Source organism: Numenius arquata, chromosome 2, assembly GCF_964106895.1.
Source record: "Numenius arquata chromosome 2, bNumArq3.hap1.1, whole genome shotgun sequence".
NCBI lineage: Eukaryota > Metazoa > Chordata > Aves > Charadriiformes > Scolopacidae > Numenius > Numenius arquata.
The window spans coordinates 49,157,984-49,175,814 of NC_133577.1; the positions used below are offsets into that span (position 1 = coordinate 49,157,984).

Below are 17,831 nucleotides of genomic sequence, written 5' to 3' on the forward strand. Positions count from 1 at the left end.
GGAGGACATTTCTGACAAGACTGTACTTGGTGGTGAGGGAACACAGCGTAATAGCCCTGTCCTTTGGAGTGATGTTCTAGGCACCGCTTCACAGCAGCAAAGTGTGGGTCTGGTCCTGGTCCTCCTACCTTCCCCGGAGGGTGCGGTGGGGTAGACTCCACCATGGCAAAATTGTATTCCTTTCAGCAATATAATTTAGTGGGTAGAACTGGGCATGTGGTGAATAATAAGCCACAATTGCAAAGTATGAGCCCTGTGAATAGAGAGTAGAAAGAGTCACTAACCTCCTTTGGTTTGGCTTTTCTATATCACAAATTTGCTGCCAGCCTTGTTTCCTACTACACTGATATTTCCAATCTGGCCTCAAGTCAGGGCGTAAGAGGGACTATCCTTGGAAGGTATCTTTATTTAGAAACCACTGCAAGAAAAGAAGGAATGAGAGCTATCTTTATTTGTTCTTTTAAAACCGAGTCCCTGTTGCAAGGCAGTAAGATGAGCAAATGGCTCTTGCACCTGGCAAGTTCCCATCAGCGATTATTGCAACACTTAGTGTCTTTCTGCCACCAGCAGCAGTCTCTTTGCTGCCTTTCATGTCACACATTTCAGTGTTCTTATGGGGATGCTGCAATTAAAGTCACAAGATTTAGTGCTCTAATTCTCTTTTGTTTGCAACAAAGGGGAGAGACAGGGAAGGATGATACATGTGGCTGGGTTTTTGTTTTTATTTTACTGACCAGCAGAAATACTGTGTATATATAACTGTGACAATAACAGAGTTTGTTTAAACTCATCAAACCATTCCGTTAGTAACTGGATTAAAGGCTATTATTTCACATAAAGGAATCTTGTTATTAAAAAACAAATAAATGCTGCGATTACATTTCAGTCTTTTCTGTTTACAAACCTTGACATCTGAGCAGGCTGTACCTCATGTATTTCTGTGTCTTTCTTTCAGTACAAATGTTTTCTAGTTTTAGATATGTCATTAGTGTGATACCAATGTCAAGAACACTGTTCTTGACAAATATATCAAAAATGCTGCTGCTGCTAAGTGTGTATATGGGAGAGAAACATGGTGGTTGACAGGAATCCAGGTTTCATTTTTAGCCCTTCCATTATTACAGTGTGTGTGACCGGAGATGAATTGCCAAATCAGACTTTTTCAAAGGGGACATCTGTGAGTACGAGTGCAATTCCCCTGTTCCAAACCCGCACCGTACAGTGAGATATTCAAATCTGAGCTCTTGACCCTCCATTCAGTGGAGAGAAATGGAAACCATGAAAGGACAATTCACTAGATCCATTTTTGGATGAGGTGAAACTACCACAGGAGCTCAGAATGACTGGTTTGCACCTCATGGTCTACAGCTTAGACACTGAGGTGAGAATGAGCAGGATCCATTCATGACCCCTCCACAGGATTTCGTAGACACCCTAGATCTCAAGGTGTGGAAAATCATTCCTCTGAATATTCCACCTTGCTATTTTCAAAAACAAGCTGCTGCTCCAGCTAAAATTCATGCACGCTTAAAAAGAGGTTTAAATTACAGCTCTGCAGAGCCTTAGTTTCTCTCTATGAAATTAAACTATTCATCAGATCTACATGTTTTAAGTATTAACGGACAGGCTTTATTAGTGGACGCTCCAGGAAATGAAATCTCGTTGTCTTGATTATCTGATCAGTCTTGGTAGAATCTGTGGGATATCACAATTTTTCTTGCTTCCAGGATTGATCCCTTTCATTTACCAGCTACACACCCCAGTGTGCTTTCTCTGTGGACAAACTGGTAAACTGGTCAGCTGCCAAAACAGAGTCATTTGACTTACCTGAAATGAGCAACAGCATGATGAAAATACATTCCCTCTGTCCCACTGGATAAGCCTCAGTTTGTATTGAAATAGAATTAGGCAAAGGAAGTCAATGTACTGGATAATAATGAAATGTTTAATGTGGATTAGCTGCATATGAAATTAATACATTAGAATGAATTGCTGAAGAAATAAAATTATGTCAGGCCTTTATCCTGACTCTAATGACTTAAAAATGCTGCACTCTTCTGTTCATAGAAGAGCAAAAGTAAAGCTATTGAATTTGGGTTCTTTATTTGGGTGAGAGAAAGAGATATAAAGTATTACGTCAAAATAAATAAATATATATCAGAGGTGTCAAATCAGGATCCCACTGAAGCAAGGCCATAATGTTTGGGTCTGGACCACACCTGAGAGGTTTCAGAGATGGGGAGGAAGCCCAGGAAGAGTAGATATATGAAGACAAGAATCTAAACTTAAAACTCCTTAATCACCTGCCTGGGCTTAACTTTGGAAGTCTCTTGATTGAGTGAGTTTTATTGTTGCTGTTTGTTATTTTTCCCTGCCCTTAATATTTATGGCTTTTTCCACTTTATGACTTCTGGGAGATAAATCTAAATGTAATCTTTGTTTTAGACCACCCAAAGGTGAGTTGAAACGTTACCTGCCCAGGAAGATTTTAATGGGTTTAATACAAAATGGGCAAACCTCCCAAACTAGTTGGCAAAGATGATCTTTGACTGGGAGGTATGGAAGGGCTGCGGATTGAGCTGCGGCATAAAAATTACAAGTATTCATCTACACTCTGTGGGGCTTTTTGGTGGTTTTTTTATTATTCTTAAAGCTTTTTTGTTGCCTCATCTGTTCTAGGTTCGTTTCTGTTTCTCAATGCATCAGAGAGGCCAAGCCCCATCATCTTAAGCCCTTGGCTGAGAAGCGGCAGTGACCAATGCATGGTTCAAGTGGCTGTTTATAAGTTTTACCAGCAGAGTGGAGAATATATCGCTCGTGTCCTTCCCATTGACGAAAGCAGCAGTGAAGTCTTATCAGCAGAGCATCTGGAGAAACATGGGTAAGTCTCATCCTCTCATTTGACTTGCAGCTTGAGTTGAGAAGAATCCCAAGGCCACAAAATACATGCTGCACATCTGCTACGGGGAGCAGGATACCACGCTGAGAGGTGTTTCTCTTGCCTGGGTCTACATTTTTGTAGAAGCTGGAGACTGGTGCTTATTTTAATATACAAAGCATCTGCAAACTACTGGATCCACGTAACAGTGAGTCTCTAAGTCGACATCATCTTCATTCTCAGCGTTTGTGAGTACAGACAGAGTGTGGATAGTCATCTGAAGTTTAAAGCTTTTCTGTCTAATTCTCTCTATCTGGTTTCTTTTTACTCCTCCTTTACCCAAGTATACTATTGGGCTTAGAGTATCTACTGAGGCTTTGCAATTTCACGTGCCTGCATACATTTTACGTTTTGTCTTGCATGGGTGCTCTTTTAAATGCCGTCTCTTACCAATAAAGCAGTTCAGAGCTATTGCCGGAGGAGGAAAGCTTTTGATCTTTCAAGGGTGCAACTGTTTGAAATATTTTATCCTCTTTGTGTAATTAATCGTTGATGATGTCTTAATTTGTCAGTCTTCCTGTGCATTCTTTTAAATTTTGGTTAGCAGCAAAACAGCAGGAGCTGAACACAGTAAATATTTCAAAATGCTGTAGTAGTGGAGTAACTTAGAATTGAATTTGGATATTTGTGAGGCTGATGTTCTACCTGCTCTATATACTGTGTTTTTTAATTTTTATTTTTTACTTCTGCTGTCAAAAGTGTGTTAAGAAGCATAGTTTTTACTAAGCATCTCAAACGTTCTTTGTTTTGATGTGATAGATTAGAGAGTCTAAAGGCAAATCCTGCTGGCTTGTGCGTGTAACAAGACGTGATTATCTGATTACTGTCTACAGCAAATTCTGTATTTTCCAGTAGCAAAAGGAGAATGTGCAATAAAAAACCTTACAGGAGATAACCTAACTCATAGAAACAGTTTGAATAGTTGTAATTCTCGTATAACACATGGTCTGTAAAAGTGAGGAGGAGAGCTTGTATGTGGATCTAGATCGTACTTAGTTCCAGCAACATCATCCAAATTGTAAATTACTGTTGATGTCTGGGGAAAGGTAATTAGGGGAGCGGCAGCAGCTGTCTTCTTCCTTAGCTCTTTGCAAATGCTGTGCTCTATGTCACAGCTAATAAACATGCTTTGTGCAAAGTGCCTCCTGCATTGGCAATGCCACTGTTCCCTGGCACTCATGGGGAGCACTGCTGGGTGTAAAAGGCTTTGCTGTGCTGCGTGGAGGAGCTCGGGCTTGGATCTGTGTGCAGGCAGAACTCACCAGGAGCACAGGCGAGTACCAAATGTAAGGAGCCTTGAAGGGAAAGGAAAGATCACTTTAACTATGGTAACAAATGCCTACCGTTGCCATCTGCTGCAGACAATATGGACTATTCAGCTGTGCCTTACAGATGGTAGATGGAGATTGTCACCACCGTAAAAAGACTCTGTGCTTTTAAAGAAGGTGGTTTTGGCCTCCAGTGGAGGGCCACAAAGATGCTCAGAGGGCTGGAGCACCTCTGCTATGAAGACAGGCTGAGAGAGCTGGGATTGTTGAGCCTGGAGAAGCGAAGGCTCCAGGGAGACCTTAGAGCCCCTTCCAGTACCTAAATGGGGCTACAGGAGAGATGGGGAGGGACTCTTGATCAGGGAGGGGAGCGACAGGATGAGGGGTAATGGTTTTAAATTGGAAGAGGGGAGATTTAGATTAGATATTAGGAAGAAATTCTTTCCTGTGAGGGTGGTGAGGCACTGGAACAGGTTGCCCAGAGAAGCTGTGGCTGCCCCATCCCTGGCAGTGTTCAAGGCCAGGCTGGATGGGGCTTTGAGCAACCTGGTCTAGTGGGAGGTGTCCCTGCCCATGGCAGGGGGTTTGGAACTCGATGATCTTTAAGGTCCCTTCCAACCCAAACCATTCTATGATTCTATGGTTGTAGCTTGGCAATCCTATATGCTTGCAAGGAGTGTAGCTTGCTCCCTGACAGCGTTTCTGTGGCACGTAGGGTAGTGATGATGTGCCTGTGGCTTTCATGGCTGACTGACTCTTTGGTACTCTGTGGGCTATGAAACTTTGCAGTCGGAGTAACTGGTTAGTCCATTTCCCCCCCTCTGCTCTTGTCTCTTCACTGTGAGAGGTGGTAGCTCTTCCTCCAGCTCAGCAATGCAGAAAGGCTCTGATACTGTGCCCACAGAAATGTCACATAGAGATAGTAATGTACCTACCCACAGACCACAGCCACAGATGACAGGGCAGCAGTTTGTTATCGTTTGCCCTGAACCTTCATTCCAGAATTTATGAGTGCACCTCTGCCCTTTGTTTGGAGCAATAATGTTTGATTATCCCAGCTCATACAACAAAATATGCAAATCTCACTTCGGAAAAAAATCTTCTTTTCTTTCAATAGGAATCAAGAATAGCTAACTGTAAGTCAAGAATAACTCAATAAAGTTCTTAAATGAACTAGAGATCCTGCAGTGGAAATATGTGCTGTTTAATATTTTATTTTGTCTTGGAAATTGTAAAGAATTAGTATTGGTTATAGCACGGTCAAATAACTTATTACAAAACAAATGATTTCTAAAATTTTATAAGGATTTTATTTCTGGGTGCAAGGTAATTGAATTCCTCAGTGATGAGCCTGTGCTAGAAATAAAAATGCTTTAAAGTTTCACAGGTGACACTTTTTTTTGATTCTATGCACTTTCTATATTGTTTTGCAAACCAGAGGTATAAAGTGTGTGTACTTCCCAGTCCATGCCATTGTGTAAAATCCAGCTCATAGCAGGAAGAGTATGTTTTATTGAAACAAATGCAATAAATTGCATTTATTGGGTGGTAAAGCAATAAATTAATTCCAGGGTGTATTTTCTCATATCTTGAACTGTGCACAGTGACAGTATCTTTTTACCTTTTTTTTTTCTTTTTAAATGGGATAACTTGAATAACATATATTAATATATCTTACAAGGTCTTCACAGTTCACCTACGTTTACAAGAGAAAAAAGTAGGTGCTGTCAAGTATTACTGTTTCCTTCAGGGTGAGACCAGGCAAGCAAAGGTTTTGGTTGACAGCACTTGGAGCTGATTTTAAATATAACACATGTAAAGCTGTGAAATTTTATTAGTCAAGTAGAGACAGCGTAGCACCCAATATTCATTTGTTACTAGGGTTCAGCCGTGTTATCTTTGTGTGCCAAATATCAGGTGTGATTTCAATGGATACTCATCATGCAGAAAGACAGAACTAGTGATGTTCTGTTTGCTTCTCTGGACTTATTATCTAGAAAAAAAATAGCCCAAGCCTGTGGACTAGAGTTGTACCGTTTCCGTAATGAGGCATTAGTCATTACAGAAAATGTGTGGAAGATGCGTATTTGTTTTATTTTCTTACTTGACATATTTCACTGCAGCTGATCTCTTGCACATAGGAAGAAAGCTGGCTAATTTAAGGTACTTTCTATAGCACTAGGGTAGGGCAGATGGAACAACTGCCAGGAAGAATATGGCAGAAGTGATAACTGAGAGTGATTCCTGAGCGATCAAACACCGGAGACTAGCAAAGGGACACTTGTTTCGTATTATACAGAAACTTTGCCAAATACAATAATAACTTTGCTACATAATATTTGCAACAATGCTTACCACTCAGAAGATAATTGTGTCCTTGTTTATCAGTTCAACAGAATTTTTATACCTTTTTACTTTTTTTAAAGAGCAGAAAGATCTTTCTCTGTATTTAATCTATGGGGTTCGGAACACCTTTGGTTAGACCTCTAATTCAGTTCCTAAGCAATCAGTAGGACTCTTCTATGGGGAACAATACATTACTGTATTCTTTTAGAATTAGATTTATTGCATGATAGAGTTTATAGATGATCTGGCTTTATGGATGTGTTTTTGGATATGATTAGTCTCTTCTGGTGTCTCTTGCAATTCTGTTGTGTTTTGCAAGCACCTGCAAATGATACAGGGAGTGAATCAGTGCAGTGCTCTCAAACCTTTGTAATGGCAAAAGAGCTGATTATAAATTCCTGCCATGGAGCACAGCGCTTTCTGATTTATCCCAAATGCTACGAGATGTGGGTACTCTTTTGGAATGTCTTTTGCTGGTTTTCTGCTCCCATGGCGCTGTTTACAATCCTTTCTCCTTGCTATTTAATGGGCTTCCTTTTTTGTGTTACTGGAGGTGAGGAGGCAGCAAGTACATTTACGTAGTGTATTGGCTATTTAGCAAAGCAGAGTGGCCACTGATTTCATTTCACCTCTTATTTGTTTTCCCATCTGTTAAATTTATAAATATAAAGCCAGTAAGATTGTAAATGTGCTTAGTAGAGTAAGGAAAACATGAAGGAAAACTTGTTGACAAGGCCAGAGTTTGTAATACAAGGTTGATTTTTATTTCTTTTGATCTGTGTATTTCAGGGAAGTTAGAGCTGGGCAAGGACAAAAATATCATTGCTCATTTTAATTACCATTATTCTTTTACACCTCTACCTGCACTATTAATGGTAAGTTGCAGTATTATATACTATATATCAAACCAAACTTTTTAATAAGCCCTTAGCAAATGACAGCATAACTTCAATTTGGTCTTTCATTGCCGACCTCCCTCATCATTAATTCCATAATCGTGTCCTTGCCCCAAAAATAATAATGTAACAAGTGAATCTTAATACTGTTCACATGGCTGAAGGTAATTGAGGCCTTCCTGAAGAACGGAGGTGGGGAAGATCCTCAAATCAGCTACTTCAGCGGGAATATCAGGACGCCAGCCTTGTTCAGATGGAGATTCAAAAGATAAGATCTAAGCTGCTGGATTGAGTTCCCTTCTGCCATCTATCCCACATTTCCTCCCCGAGCTGAGCACACCACCCATCCTGTCATTTTTCTGCTTTTTCTCTACAGAAAAGAGAAGGGTCATTTCTCTTAAATATTTGTCTATGTCTTTTTAGGTTGTAATTGCTTTATGTTCATGGGACTTTTTATCTTCATACAAATCCTTGGAACTCTTTAGAGGCAAAGGAGGTTGAGGCTGCCACTGACTGTAGAATCAGTGCATAGAATTCTCGGTACTGAACTATACATCTTTTGACTTAAGCATACCTATAAAAATCACATAAAATGACTTTGCAAGCCACATGTGATTTTTGAGCCATTAGTGGGACCTCCAGACTAGTCTAGAGCCTTAACCAAACTTGAGATTCATCTGAAGACTTCTCTGTAAATATGTTTAGTAGAACGTGTCTCTTAAATAAAACCCGAGATCTCAACATGCATACATGAGCAAGGAAGCCATAAAATACCACTCTTTAGAGCCAGTACTTTAGTAGGTACATATATATTTCTGCACAGAGCACTTCCAAGAGAGAAAGAGCACCTGTTTTTGAAGGTTACTACAAATCATGATAGGCTATTCCCTTTCTGGCATCTACAACTTCACTTGAGATTGATTGCATTGATAGATGTCAGGAAAAATAAATGAAGGAATCACTGGCATCTGTCACATTTGACCTTGGGGCTTGAAGTCTGAAGGTTGTTTCTTGTAGTAGTGTTGTTCCTTTTCTTGTTCTATTTTTTTGTTGCTGTTTTTTCTTTCTTTCCAATAGCTTTACTTGTCTGTCTCACAGACCATGGGCTTAGTAGAAGGAATTTACTTTCTTGGAACCCTTTAACCTCAAAAGTACCTTTCTCAGGTTAGTGCTAATATGAATTTGCTTGGCTTTTTTTTGTGGATGGTTTTACTGGTTTTTTTTCTTCTTCTCCTTGAAAAGCACTTTACTAAATTCAGGCCTTTGTTTTGAAATGCCTGGACTATAACCAAGAAGAACAATGACCAAAGTGTGTGTATTTGGGGTACCTCATACGGGCACTTAAACTCATTTTTAGGCATCAAAATATGTCTCAAAAATTTACAGCACATTTTACTCAGAGAATTCTAAATCAGGAGTTTAAGTCATTCAGTCTAAACTATACATTTGAGAAATTCACGTAATTCAGGAAAATAATCTGGATTTATGGATTCATTAGAAACTAAGCTCTCCTGCCTTAGTGACCAAGCACCACTAATCCCTACTTTTAGAGAGGAAACTTCAATTGTTCTAGACAGAAAATTAGCACTTAAACTTTTCCTGTGCTGTTATCCACTAGCCAACTTTTAGACGGTTTCAGTCTGTCAAAATAAATGCAAAGAAATTAAAAGGGAAAAACACCAAAAATATGTTGGTGTCTCTTTTCCCCCTTCCTTTTTCAAAAGGTACTGTCCTTGATACCTGTGAAGAATCAGTCCTTTTCAGAGCAGATGCTTGGATTTCGAAAGAAGTCTTTCATCTCCACCTAACAAAACCTTGGGTCTTTCGTTATCCCAAGTCTAGATCTGAAGAAAGCTTTAACTTTGTTGGCTGTGGCACCTTGAGGAGTTCTTTGCCAGTTTGTTTTCAGTGGATGAGGAGATTTAAATCAAACCCCTTCAGAACGCATACGGTGAAATGGAGCCCATCAAAGCTTTACGAAACAGTATTAACCTGTTACACAAATGTCTGCAGATATGGAAAGATTGTTTTCCCATTCCACTTGAGCACTAAATTATGTAGATTAAGTTGCCACTTCAGCACTGGAGGTAGGAACATGTCTGTATGTTTTCTGCTTTAAACTTCTTAGTGGTTTTGCTGCTGATGAAGTACTATATTATTTCTTGAGATAAATGTGGATCCTTTTTGTAGGTTTTATGCAGCATTAGAGCTTTAGAGTGTGCCTTATTTTAGCATGTAACCTCAAGTACAACAAAGTAGTAGCTTCAAACTGCTCCAGAAGGATTTACTATGTTATCAATTGAGATTGGACTGTAGCAGTTTATTACCTCTTACAGAAATGTATATGAAAGCAAACTATTTATTACAAAAAATGATGTATTAATATTACTAGAAACTAAATTTTGAGTGCCGTTCACTATTGCGTCATATCATACTGTGAAGCAACAATATTGTGGGAGCCAAAGCCACTGTAAGTTCAGTAATGAGTAATTGCAATTACTTTTATTTGTGTAGCAGTTGATTACAGTCCCAATCAAACTGGTTGGAAATCGGTTTTGGGCAGCAGTGGGGGAAAAAATGCTCTTTCTTGTCTTCTAATATGTGTTATTAGACAGTTATTAGGTGGCAGTGCTGCCTTTTATTTACATTTGCCAGATTCAAATACAAACGAGAAGGCCACAGTTGTGTAATCTACTTTTGATTACAATAATAAAAAAGGACAGGGGAAAAAAGCATCATTTTTAAGTTGAAATAAAAGTAGCAAATGAGGAAAATTTTTGTCAAACATCAAAATTTGGCTTACTACAGAAGCAAATTACTTAGTGTGTAGAGAATGGAACAGTAGAAGAAAAATAAGCTTATTTTTCAGGGTAAGAGATCAGTTTTAGGGATATCTCATTGAGAGTAGCCTTTTCTGTTGTTGCTTTTAACATCCTGCTGAGCACACTGTAGCGGAGGAGGGCTAAGGTGATGAGCTGGATGGCCAGTGTGCATTGGCACAAGGATCCTTGTGGCTTCCCAAATAATCACAGCGCCTGTTGGTGACTTCCTCAGAATGTGGGTGCTGCTTCTCTGTGTGAAACCCCAGAGACTGGCATATCTGACCCTGTAGAAATGATGCCAAACTGACCCCAGTAACAGAGTTGGGGCACCCTTTAAAGTGGCTGGTTTGGGTATTTGTTCTTTTGAAACCAAAGATTCCTTAATATAAATTATTTCTTATGTGGCTGAAACAATTTCTTCAGATCACTCTGAGCAACCTAACCCAACTTTTATACTCTCCAAATCCTGGGCGCAAAAATCTGTCATCTTAAACTTTTATACTTTGTGTCCTTCAGAATTATTTGCAGACTCCTGTTTTCTGGTTGTTACTCTAGTCTAGCTTTCCAAAGTCTGGATTGTTCCCCCTGCCCTCATTCCTTTAACTTGTCTCCCTTGTTTTATAGTCTCGTTTTCCTCTCTACCTGAGGCTTCTACTTCAACTTTTACAAGTCATCCCAAATGAATCTTTACAGTCCTGTGTTGCACTTCTGATCAGTGTAGACACACCAGGATGAATTTCAGTTTCCTAAAACCTAAGCGAGCAAACAACCCTCCCCACATACACACACCAACCACCCTCCTCTTCCCACGCACACACGCACACTTTATCTTTATTTTCTTCGTTTAGGTGTCCCTTCTGCTGTACAGAATTGCAAGCAGTCTCTCTAGGATCCTATGCTATGTAGCATCCGGGTATGCTTTCCCACAGCCAAAATGCTTCCAACATTTGTTTCCGGAGACTAGGCAACACGCCTCATTAATATTGCTAGCCTTGTTTCTCATTATTTTTCTGCTCCCCTCAAGCTAAGCTCTCTGTCTTTCTGCTGTTGGCAAAGTCTTATAAACTAGCTTGCAGTATAATTGTTTTCCATATCTGCTACTTATTTTTGACCTTAAAAACCTTCAGAGTTCTGTGCAACCTGCTCTGCTCTGTCCCACCCTGGAACGGGGTTTCATCCTTGTGTGCAATTTCTTTGGGGCTTTCCTTGCTAATACTTGAGAATGTTCTTCTTATCCAAGGCAAATCTTCCCTGCCATATTAAATACTATAGAAGATTTACAAGGTACTATTCCTCCCTTCAAATTCAGAGAGAAATTATTAAGCAGGTGCTGATAACCTTGCAAGACTTAAAAATTATGTCCTTGACCCATCCAGCTGCTCAGAGTGGGAGTGTAGCAGTAATGCAGTGGATTCTGCATTCTAAGCCAGGTTCTCGGGTATTACTCTTAGATTATCTCAGTTTTGGTTCATGATTCCACCACGGAGTTCGAGTCCAGTAGAGCAGGTGCGCACCCTCACTTTAAAGAACACTGTCACTATTGCTGCCTCCCCCAAAATGATGCCTGTTATTCTCAAGTGCTGGTAAATCAGGTGTTTTCCACTCAAGAAAGAAAACTCTGATAAACTTGACCACTAACTTGCAATTTACTCCTGCATATTAAAACAAAATCTAAGATTTATTCAACAGGAACTTGCAAGTTAATTCTCAGGTTTGGTTTGGTTTTTTTTTCCCAACTGGAAAATTGAAGGGAATGAAGGCTAAGAAACTGTTCAGATGCTGCTGCTTGCTGCGGTGGCAGAGGTGGCGGTTCTTTTCAGTGATCGAAGAAAGTACCGAATGGGCTTGCTTTCTGCAGGAATACAGAGAGGACTGTGGGGTTTAACACCAGTGTGAAGCACTTTGCAGGGATTTTAATTTAAAACTAATCTGCTATATTTGTTAAACAGTATTGCTAATGCCTGAAAGCATTTTTCTGTCAAATAGCTACCTTTGTTTGCTTTGCAATTTTATTGTTTTCTATGGCACACGGCTGGTACATTAGAAGTTATATTCCTGTAACAAAATACTGTCTCAAGGGTTCTTTTGTACTGGCAGTGGCAAACCATTAATGTCAGCAGCTCGTCTGGCAAAAACATGGGGTTGGGCTGACACCACCACCAAAGGCACAGGTTTCAGGCAGGGTTGTCAGATCTGCTTTATACACTGCTTTATACAGCTTATTTCTTGACTCATGCACTGTGGCACAAGGCTTTTCCACATACTGTGCTGAATAATGCTTGTTCTTAAAATGAATCGATGTAGCGAAGCTATGGCCATTCCCAGCTTGCACGGTAGCGTTTTGATATGTTGGGTACAGAAATGAACAGTCCTCCACGTCGCATTTGGAAGGGAAGCCTTTTCCCTATCATTTTTGCGAGAGTAACAGATGTGTTCATCTGTCTATCTTTATGGACATTGAGTTCTCTAAGTCACCGAGTACGGTTGTCTTTATAAACGTCAGTCCATAACCTTATGATATTTGTTGCCTCCTATATCAAGCTGACTAAATATGATTTTCTATTGGAAATAGCAGCAGTGAAGTTTGTTTACAGAATGTAATTGGAGCTTTTCCTGATCATCCCTGGCTTGGCATGTCATTCATGCTGATGGATTGAGGCCACAAAGACTGGAATAAAAGTTCCTTTTGACAAGACAAAGCTATTCTAATCTGGGACTTGAACCAGCAGCATAGTCTGCCATCCTTGATGAACTTCGCATGAGGATAAGACTGCAGAAGACCGGCGTGAGTCTAAATCTTTCATGAGGGAATGAAGTTTTTATGACTTCTCTTCATCTAGCAAGGAATACAAGCAGTAGAGTAAATGAGACAAACTCAGCTGTCTCCTGTATTCAGATCAGTGGCCAGTTATTACAACGCCTTTATAAGAGAACAAAATTACACTAAAGGAAAGATTTTATCAAAATATTTATATTGAAAAACTTTCTAATAAAGAAGCCAAATAATCTGACTTTCTTTAGCAGAAATAAAATACAAAGTGTAGAAAAACTTAGAAGTTTATTATCAGTATGTTAAGTGCAATGGATGACCTGATTCTTTTTAGGATGCTAAACGTCCTTGGAGTGTCTAGCTCAATGTGTTACCACACCAGAAAATAAAAATGTGGGATAATGAATCTGGATATTGCATTAGTTTGAATGGAGACAGCGTTCTCAACTCTTTCTAACCACCTGGCTTTCAGGAGGCCGCGGTGCGGGAAGTGTGGGTTAATGCTTTTGACAATTCAGATCCATATCAAAACCACGATGATGCCAATTTGTTATTATTTCATGCCAGATGAGCTATTCAGAGGCTCATTTCTTAGAGGTCTCTAGATAACATCTGACACAAGTTGATTTCCTTTATTTTTAAAGCCAGTTGTCTGGGAACTTGGGTTCCTTTCATTCCTTTAGGCAATTTCTCCAGGTCAAGGCTGGGGCATGTATCTGGACTGTTTGAAAGGGAATTGACTCTGCTTTTACTATTTCTGTTTTAGATGGGGGATTTTGATTGCCAGTTGCAGTTTATGGTGTCTAGTAAAACAGCCCCTCTCAAACAATGAGCGATACCATCAACTTCAATGTTTATCAACGATCAGACCACTATCAATTTTTAAATTGTTTTTTCAAGAACATCTGGCTTTCTTTTCACTTAATGCTTTCTGCCAGTACTCTATTACGAAAGGTGAAAAAAACCCCAACCTGTATAATTTTACTGACTTCTTTCCTTAATAATTTGAAAACAAAGAGAGTGGTGGTGTTTTGGACAACAGAATTTCTGTCTTTCCATCAGATCTTTTATCTCTTCTCACTTGTTCCTTGCTCTCTCTGTCTCAACATCCTCTTCCCTTCTAGTTTTATCTTCCAGGCTTTTTTTCTAAACAGGCTTTCGATCTCCTCAACAGCTCTTGTTCTCTCACTCCTGGCGTCTTGTTCCTGTTCTGCTTTGTCCTACCTTTGACTCAGGTATGTTTCTTCTTAATGTGTTCTGGATCCAAAGGCTAGGAAAGGCACAGAGCAGCTTATTTTGTGTGCCCAGGTCACATACTGCTTGCCACAGCCCAGGGCGAGCACTGGGCACCTTCCCTCGCACAATCTCTGCCAAGAGGCCACAAACATCAGCTTGTTAGAAACTGGCCTCATTGAGGTGAATTTTCACAGAAAGGGCCACATAAATGAAGGAAGGGATGCTCTAGGTCTCCAGCAGCGCTTTCATCAAGTGGTCTTGAACAACTCTTAAAAATATAAAACCTGCTGAAGTGTCCATGTGTGTGTGCTACACAGATGGACACAATCAAGCATTAAAGAGATATTCCTGCAGATCATTAGTGGCATTGGTATTCAATAGAAGTGCAGCTGAGTAGCACTGCATTTATGCCATTATTTTTACTAGAAGGGTGCAGGTTTTAACGGGGAGAAATAATGTTGATGTCTGGCTTTTCAGAGTCAAAGGGATTGATTCCAGCAGAGATGTTAATGTGTATCGCCTTCACCGCAGGTGTGTGGCTTTGTGCTGTTTGGGGAGCCAGCATTAACCTGCTGTATTTCAGCATATGCCCAAAATCTACATTCTGTGTTTCTTGCAATGTGGAAGCAGTTGGAGGGGCAAAGTTAAGAGAAAAAAAACGGAATTGTTCATAGGTTGGGAAAATTCTGGTTCTGCATCTGCTCTTGAGTCCTCACCATGAGCAGCAGATGACAGATACACGTCTACCCTGCAGAGGACAGGTATGGCACATCCTCTTCCCATGCTTTCTTCCCCTCCCAGCCCTCCTTCCTGCATTAATACTCCCCACTCCTAAGACACAGATGTCTGAATTGTGTCTAACTGAACTGTGAACATTCCTTTCTCAAATTAACCACTACGCAATCCCAATTTCATGTGCCTTTGATGCCTGGTTTTAATTGCCAAAAGTAGAAAGCTTCAATGAGCAGAGAAATTAAAATTGCAAAATCCTGATGGCTTTTTTTTAGTTGAGTTATTTGCCTCCGCAGTCAACTTGAATAGTATGGGCTTTGGTTGTGTTTTTTCTTTATTTTAAGCAAGTGAATGTCTTATTAGTTTTCCATTTCTGACAGAGCTACGGGCTTAACTGCAATGGATGGGCTACATTTTAGCTCCAGAATACAGAACGTGTTGTGCGTTGCCTATGTTCTGAGAGAGACGTTGTAAGTCAGTGAAATGAGCTCTCCCTTTCTTTTGAAGCTGGACTTAGGGAGGAAACTGCCGTTTGGAAAGATTGAAACCCCTAATATATATAATGGAGTCTCAGGGGTGTCACAGAGGGGCCAAAAGCACAGGAATTAAAGCACGTTGTATCCAGCTGAAAAGCCAGAAGTCATTTAGGACAATCACACGATTTCTTTTATCGAGAAATTGTATCTTCTGTGAAATCAGAACGTTTCATGGGAAAAGTTCAATCTTGGTTGATGCAATACTGGTTTCTTGGACTGACCCCGAAAATATCTTCTTAGCTGTCTGTTCAGGGTTACAGTGGGTGTTGTTTTGCTGCCTTAGTTCATGCACAGACATCCCTCTGATGAGACAGCATGTCTTCTCCAGCCAGGATGTGGCCCGCCAAGGAAACTCTATGACTTGAGGAGCCACCAGGAGGAGTGCTGGTGGGAAAACTCTTTATACGAGGAGTAACACCACCGTTTGAGTGTCTGTGTGTGACTGCCATAGAGCAATGTGGCATCATAAGGGAGTGAAATTGAATAATGAACTGATTCTGAGAGAAGTACTGCAGGGCAGCTAAATAAAGCAAAGTAAAACATGCTGATAAATTAATATTTTGCTTTAAAAAATGCAACCATGATACTGCTTTGCAAATTGTTTGGGTTTTTTGAACTTAATGAAGTGTAATAGCAAAGCCAAAGAGTCCCGTGTTTTCATAGACTTAGAAGTAAAGTGAAGAAGAATCACCCTTGTGTAGGACAAGTTTATTAATTATTGAGTGAAAAAGTTGTTGTCTGTCAAATTGCTAGATTTCATATCTGGAATTTGTTGCCTTTTACCGACTTGTTTTGTGTCTAGGACTGATATGACTGCTTTTTTCTCAGTATTGACTTTTTCTTAACGACTTCTGCTTGTAGCCTTTGGTAGTAATTTATGCCATGATCGTACTCAGTTATTATCTACCGACTGATAATAGAGTTTGTTTTACAAACAGCTTTCATTGTAATGCAACTGTTCAGTGCTGGCACAGCAAGCTGTGGTAATAACTTCTGCAGGTTAACGGCATTCTTTACTCAGCTGTGGCTCAGTTATCCATCAGAAAGTATCTTGTTTTCTGTTCCTTGGCTGTGACAGCCCTAGTGAGAGTGGTTTGGGTCTGTGGGTTTTTTCAGTGTTTGGGTGTAAAATGGATTTTGGTGCCTTTTTACCTCAGAAAAGTCTTTTAAACCTCTCGGAAAGCTCATGATGTTCTTGAGGGACAAAGACATAGCCTTTGACAAGACAAGGGGTAACGGTTTTAATCTGAAAGAGGGGAGATTTAGATGGGATCTTAGGAAGAAATTCTTTCCTGTGAGGATGGTGAGGCACTGGAACAGGTTGCCCAGAGAAGCTGTGGCTGCCCCATCCCTGGAGGTGTTCAAGGCCAGGCTGGATGGGGCTTTGAGCAACCTGGTCTAGTGGGAGGTGTCCCTGCCCATGGCAGGGGGGTTGGAACTCCATGATCTTTAAGGTCCCTTCCAACCCAAACCATTCTTTGGGGAACAACCCCAACTCTCTTAGCCTGTCTTCAAAGCAGAGGTGCTCCAGCCCTCTGAGCATCTTCATGGCCTCCACAGGTCCACGTCCTTCCTGTGCTGAGGACTCCAGAGCTTGAGGCAGTACTCTTCTTGCATCCTTCATCCTGGAATGACTCCTGAAGGGTGGCTTTGCTGATCCTTATTCATTTTTGGAGAAGCCATCAGTGTCATGCAAGTCTCATCCATCTGCTAGGGAATGCAATTCTAAAATTATTTTTTAATAGTGTAGAAGAGGCATAATCTCAATATGTTTTCAACCTCAGAAGGAGAAGGGAGGGAGGGAGTGTTCCTCCAGCTCATTAATCAGAATGAGAATGAGAAATGGAAACAGCTTCCTAGTCATTTACTATTTGCTCCAAAGTAAATCTATCTAAATATTAGTGCACTGATGATAGTAAAAAAAAAAAAAAGGGAGGGGGGGGGGCGGTGGGCGAGGCAGGAAAAAAGCCTTGTCATTAGCTTGTCACGCTCTGTAGCAAGGTACATGGGAGACCAAAGATATATGTACTATGACATTTCGGTAATGAAAACTTGAGCAATAAAAGTAGTTTCTGCTACGTTCTGGAAAAGGAACTCTCAGAGGAAACACATTAACAGTATTTCACATTACAAATTATTATTGCATATTCAGCTATTGTTTCAAATGAGAATTGTGTGTATTACAGGGCGAGGGAAGAAAGATACAGTTAGTATTTCTTCTGTAAGCAGAATTAAGATTTTATGCATCTGGCTATATCAGTTCTACCCTATAAATTTGAGTTAATAC

At 40.2% G+C, this 17,831-nt stretch overlaps 1 protein-coding gene across 1 annotated transcript in view; it reads left to right on the plus strand.

Moving 5' to 3' along the window:
* ALK (ALK receptor tyrosine kinase) overlaps positions 1 to 17,831 on the plus strand; it is a 327,499-nt gene that overhangs the window by 157,548 nt on the left and 152,120 nt on the right. Inside the window, exon 4 of the mRNA XM_074144531.1 lies at positions 2,680 to 2,881. Within this exon, the coding sequence (XP_074000632.1) occupies positions 2,680 to 2,881 (202 nt within the window). The remainder of the gene's footprint in view (positions 1 to 2,679; positions 2,882 to 17,831) is intronic.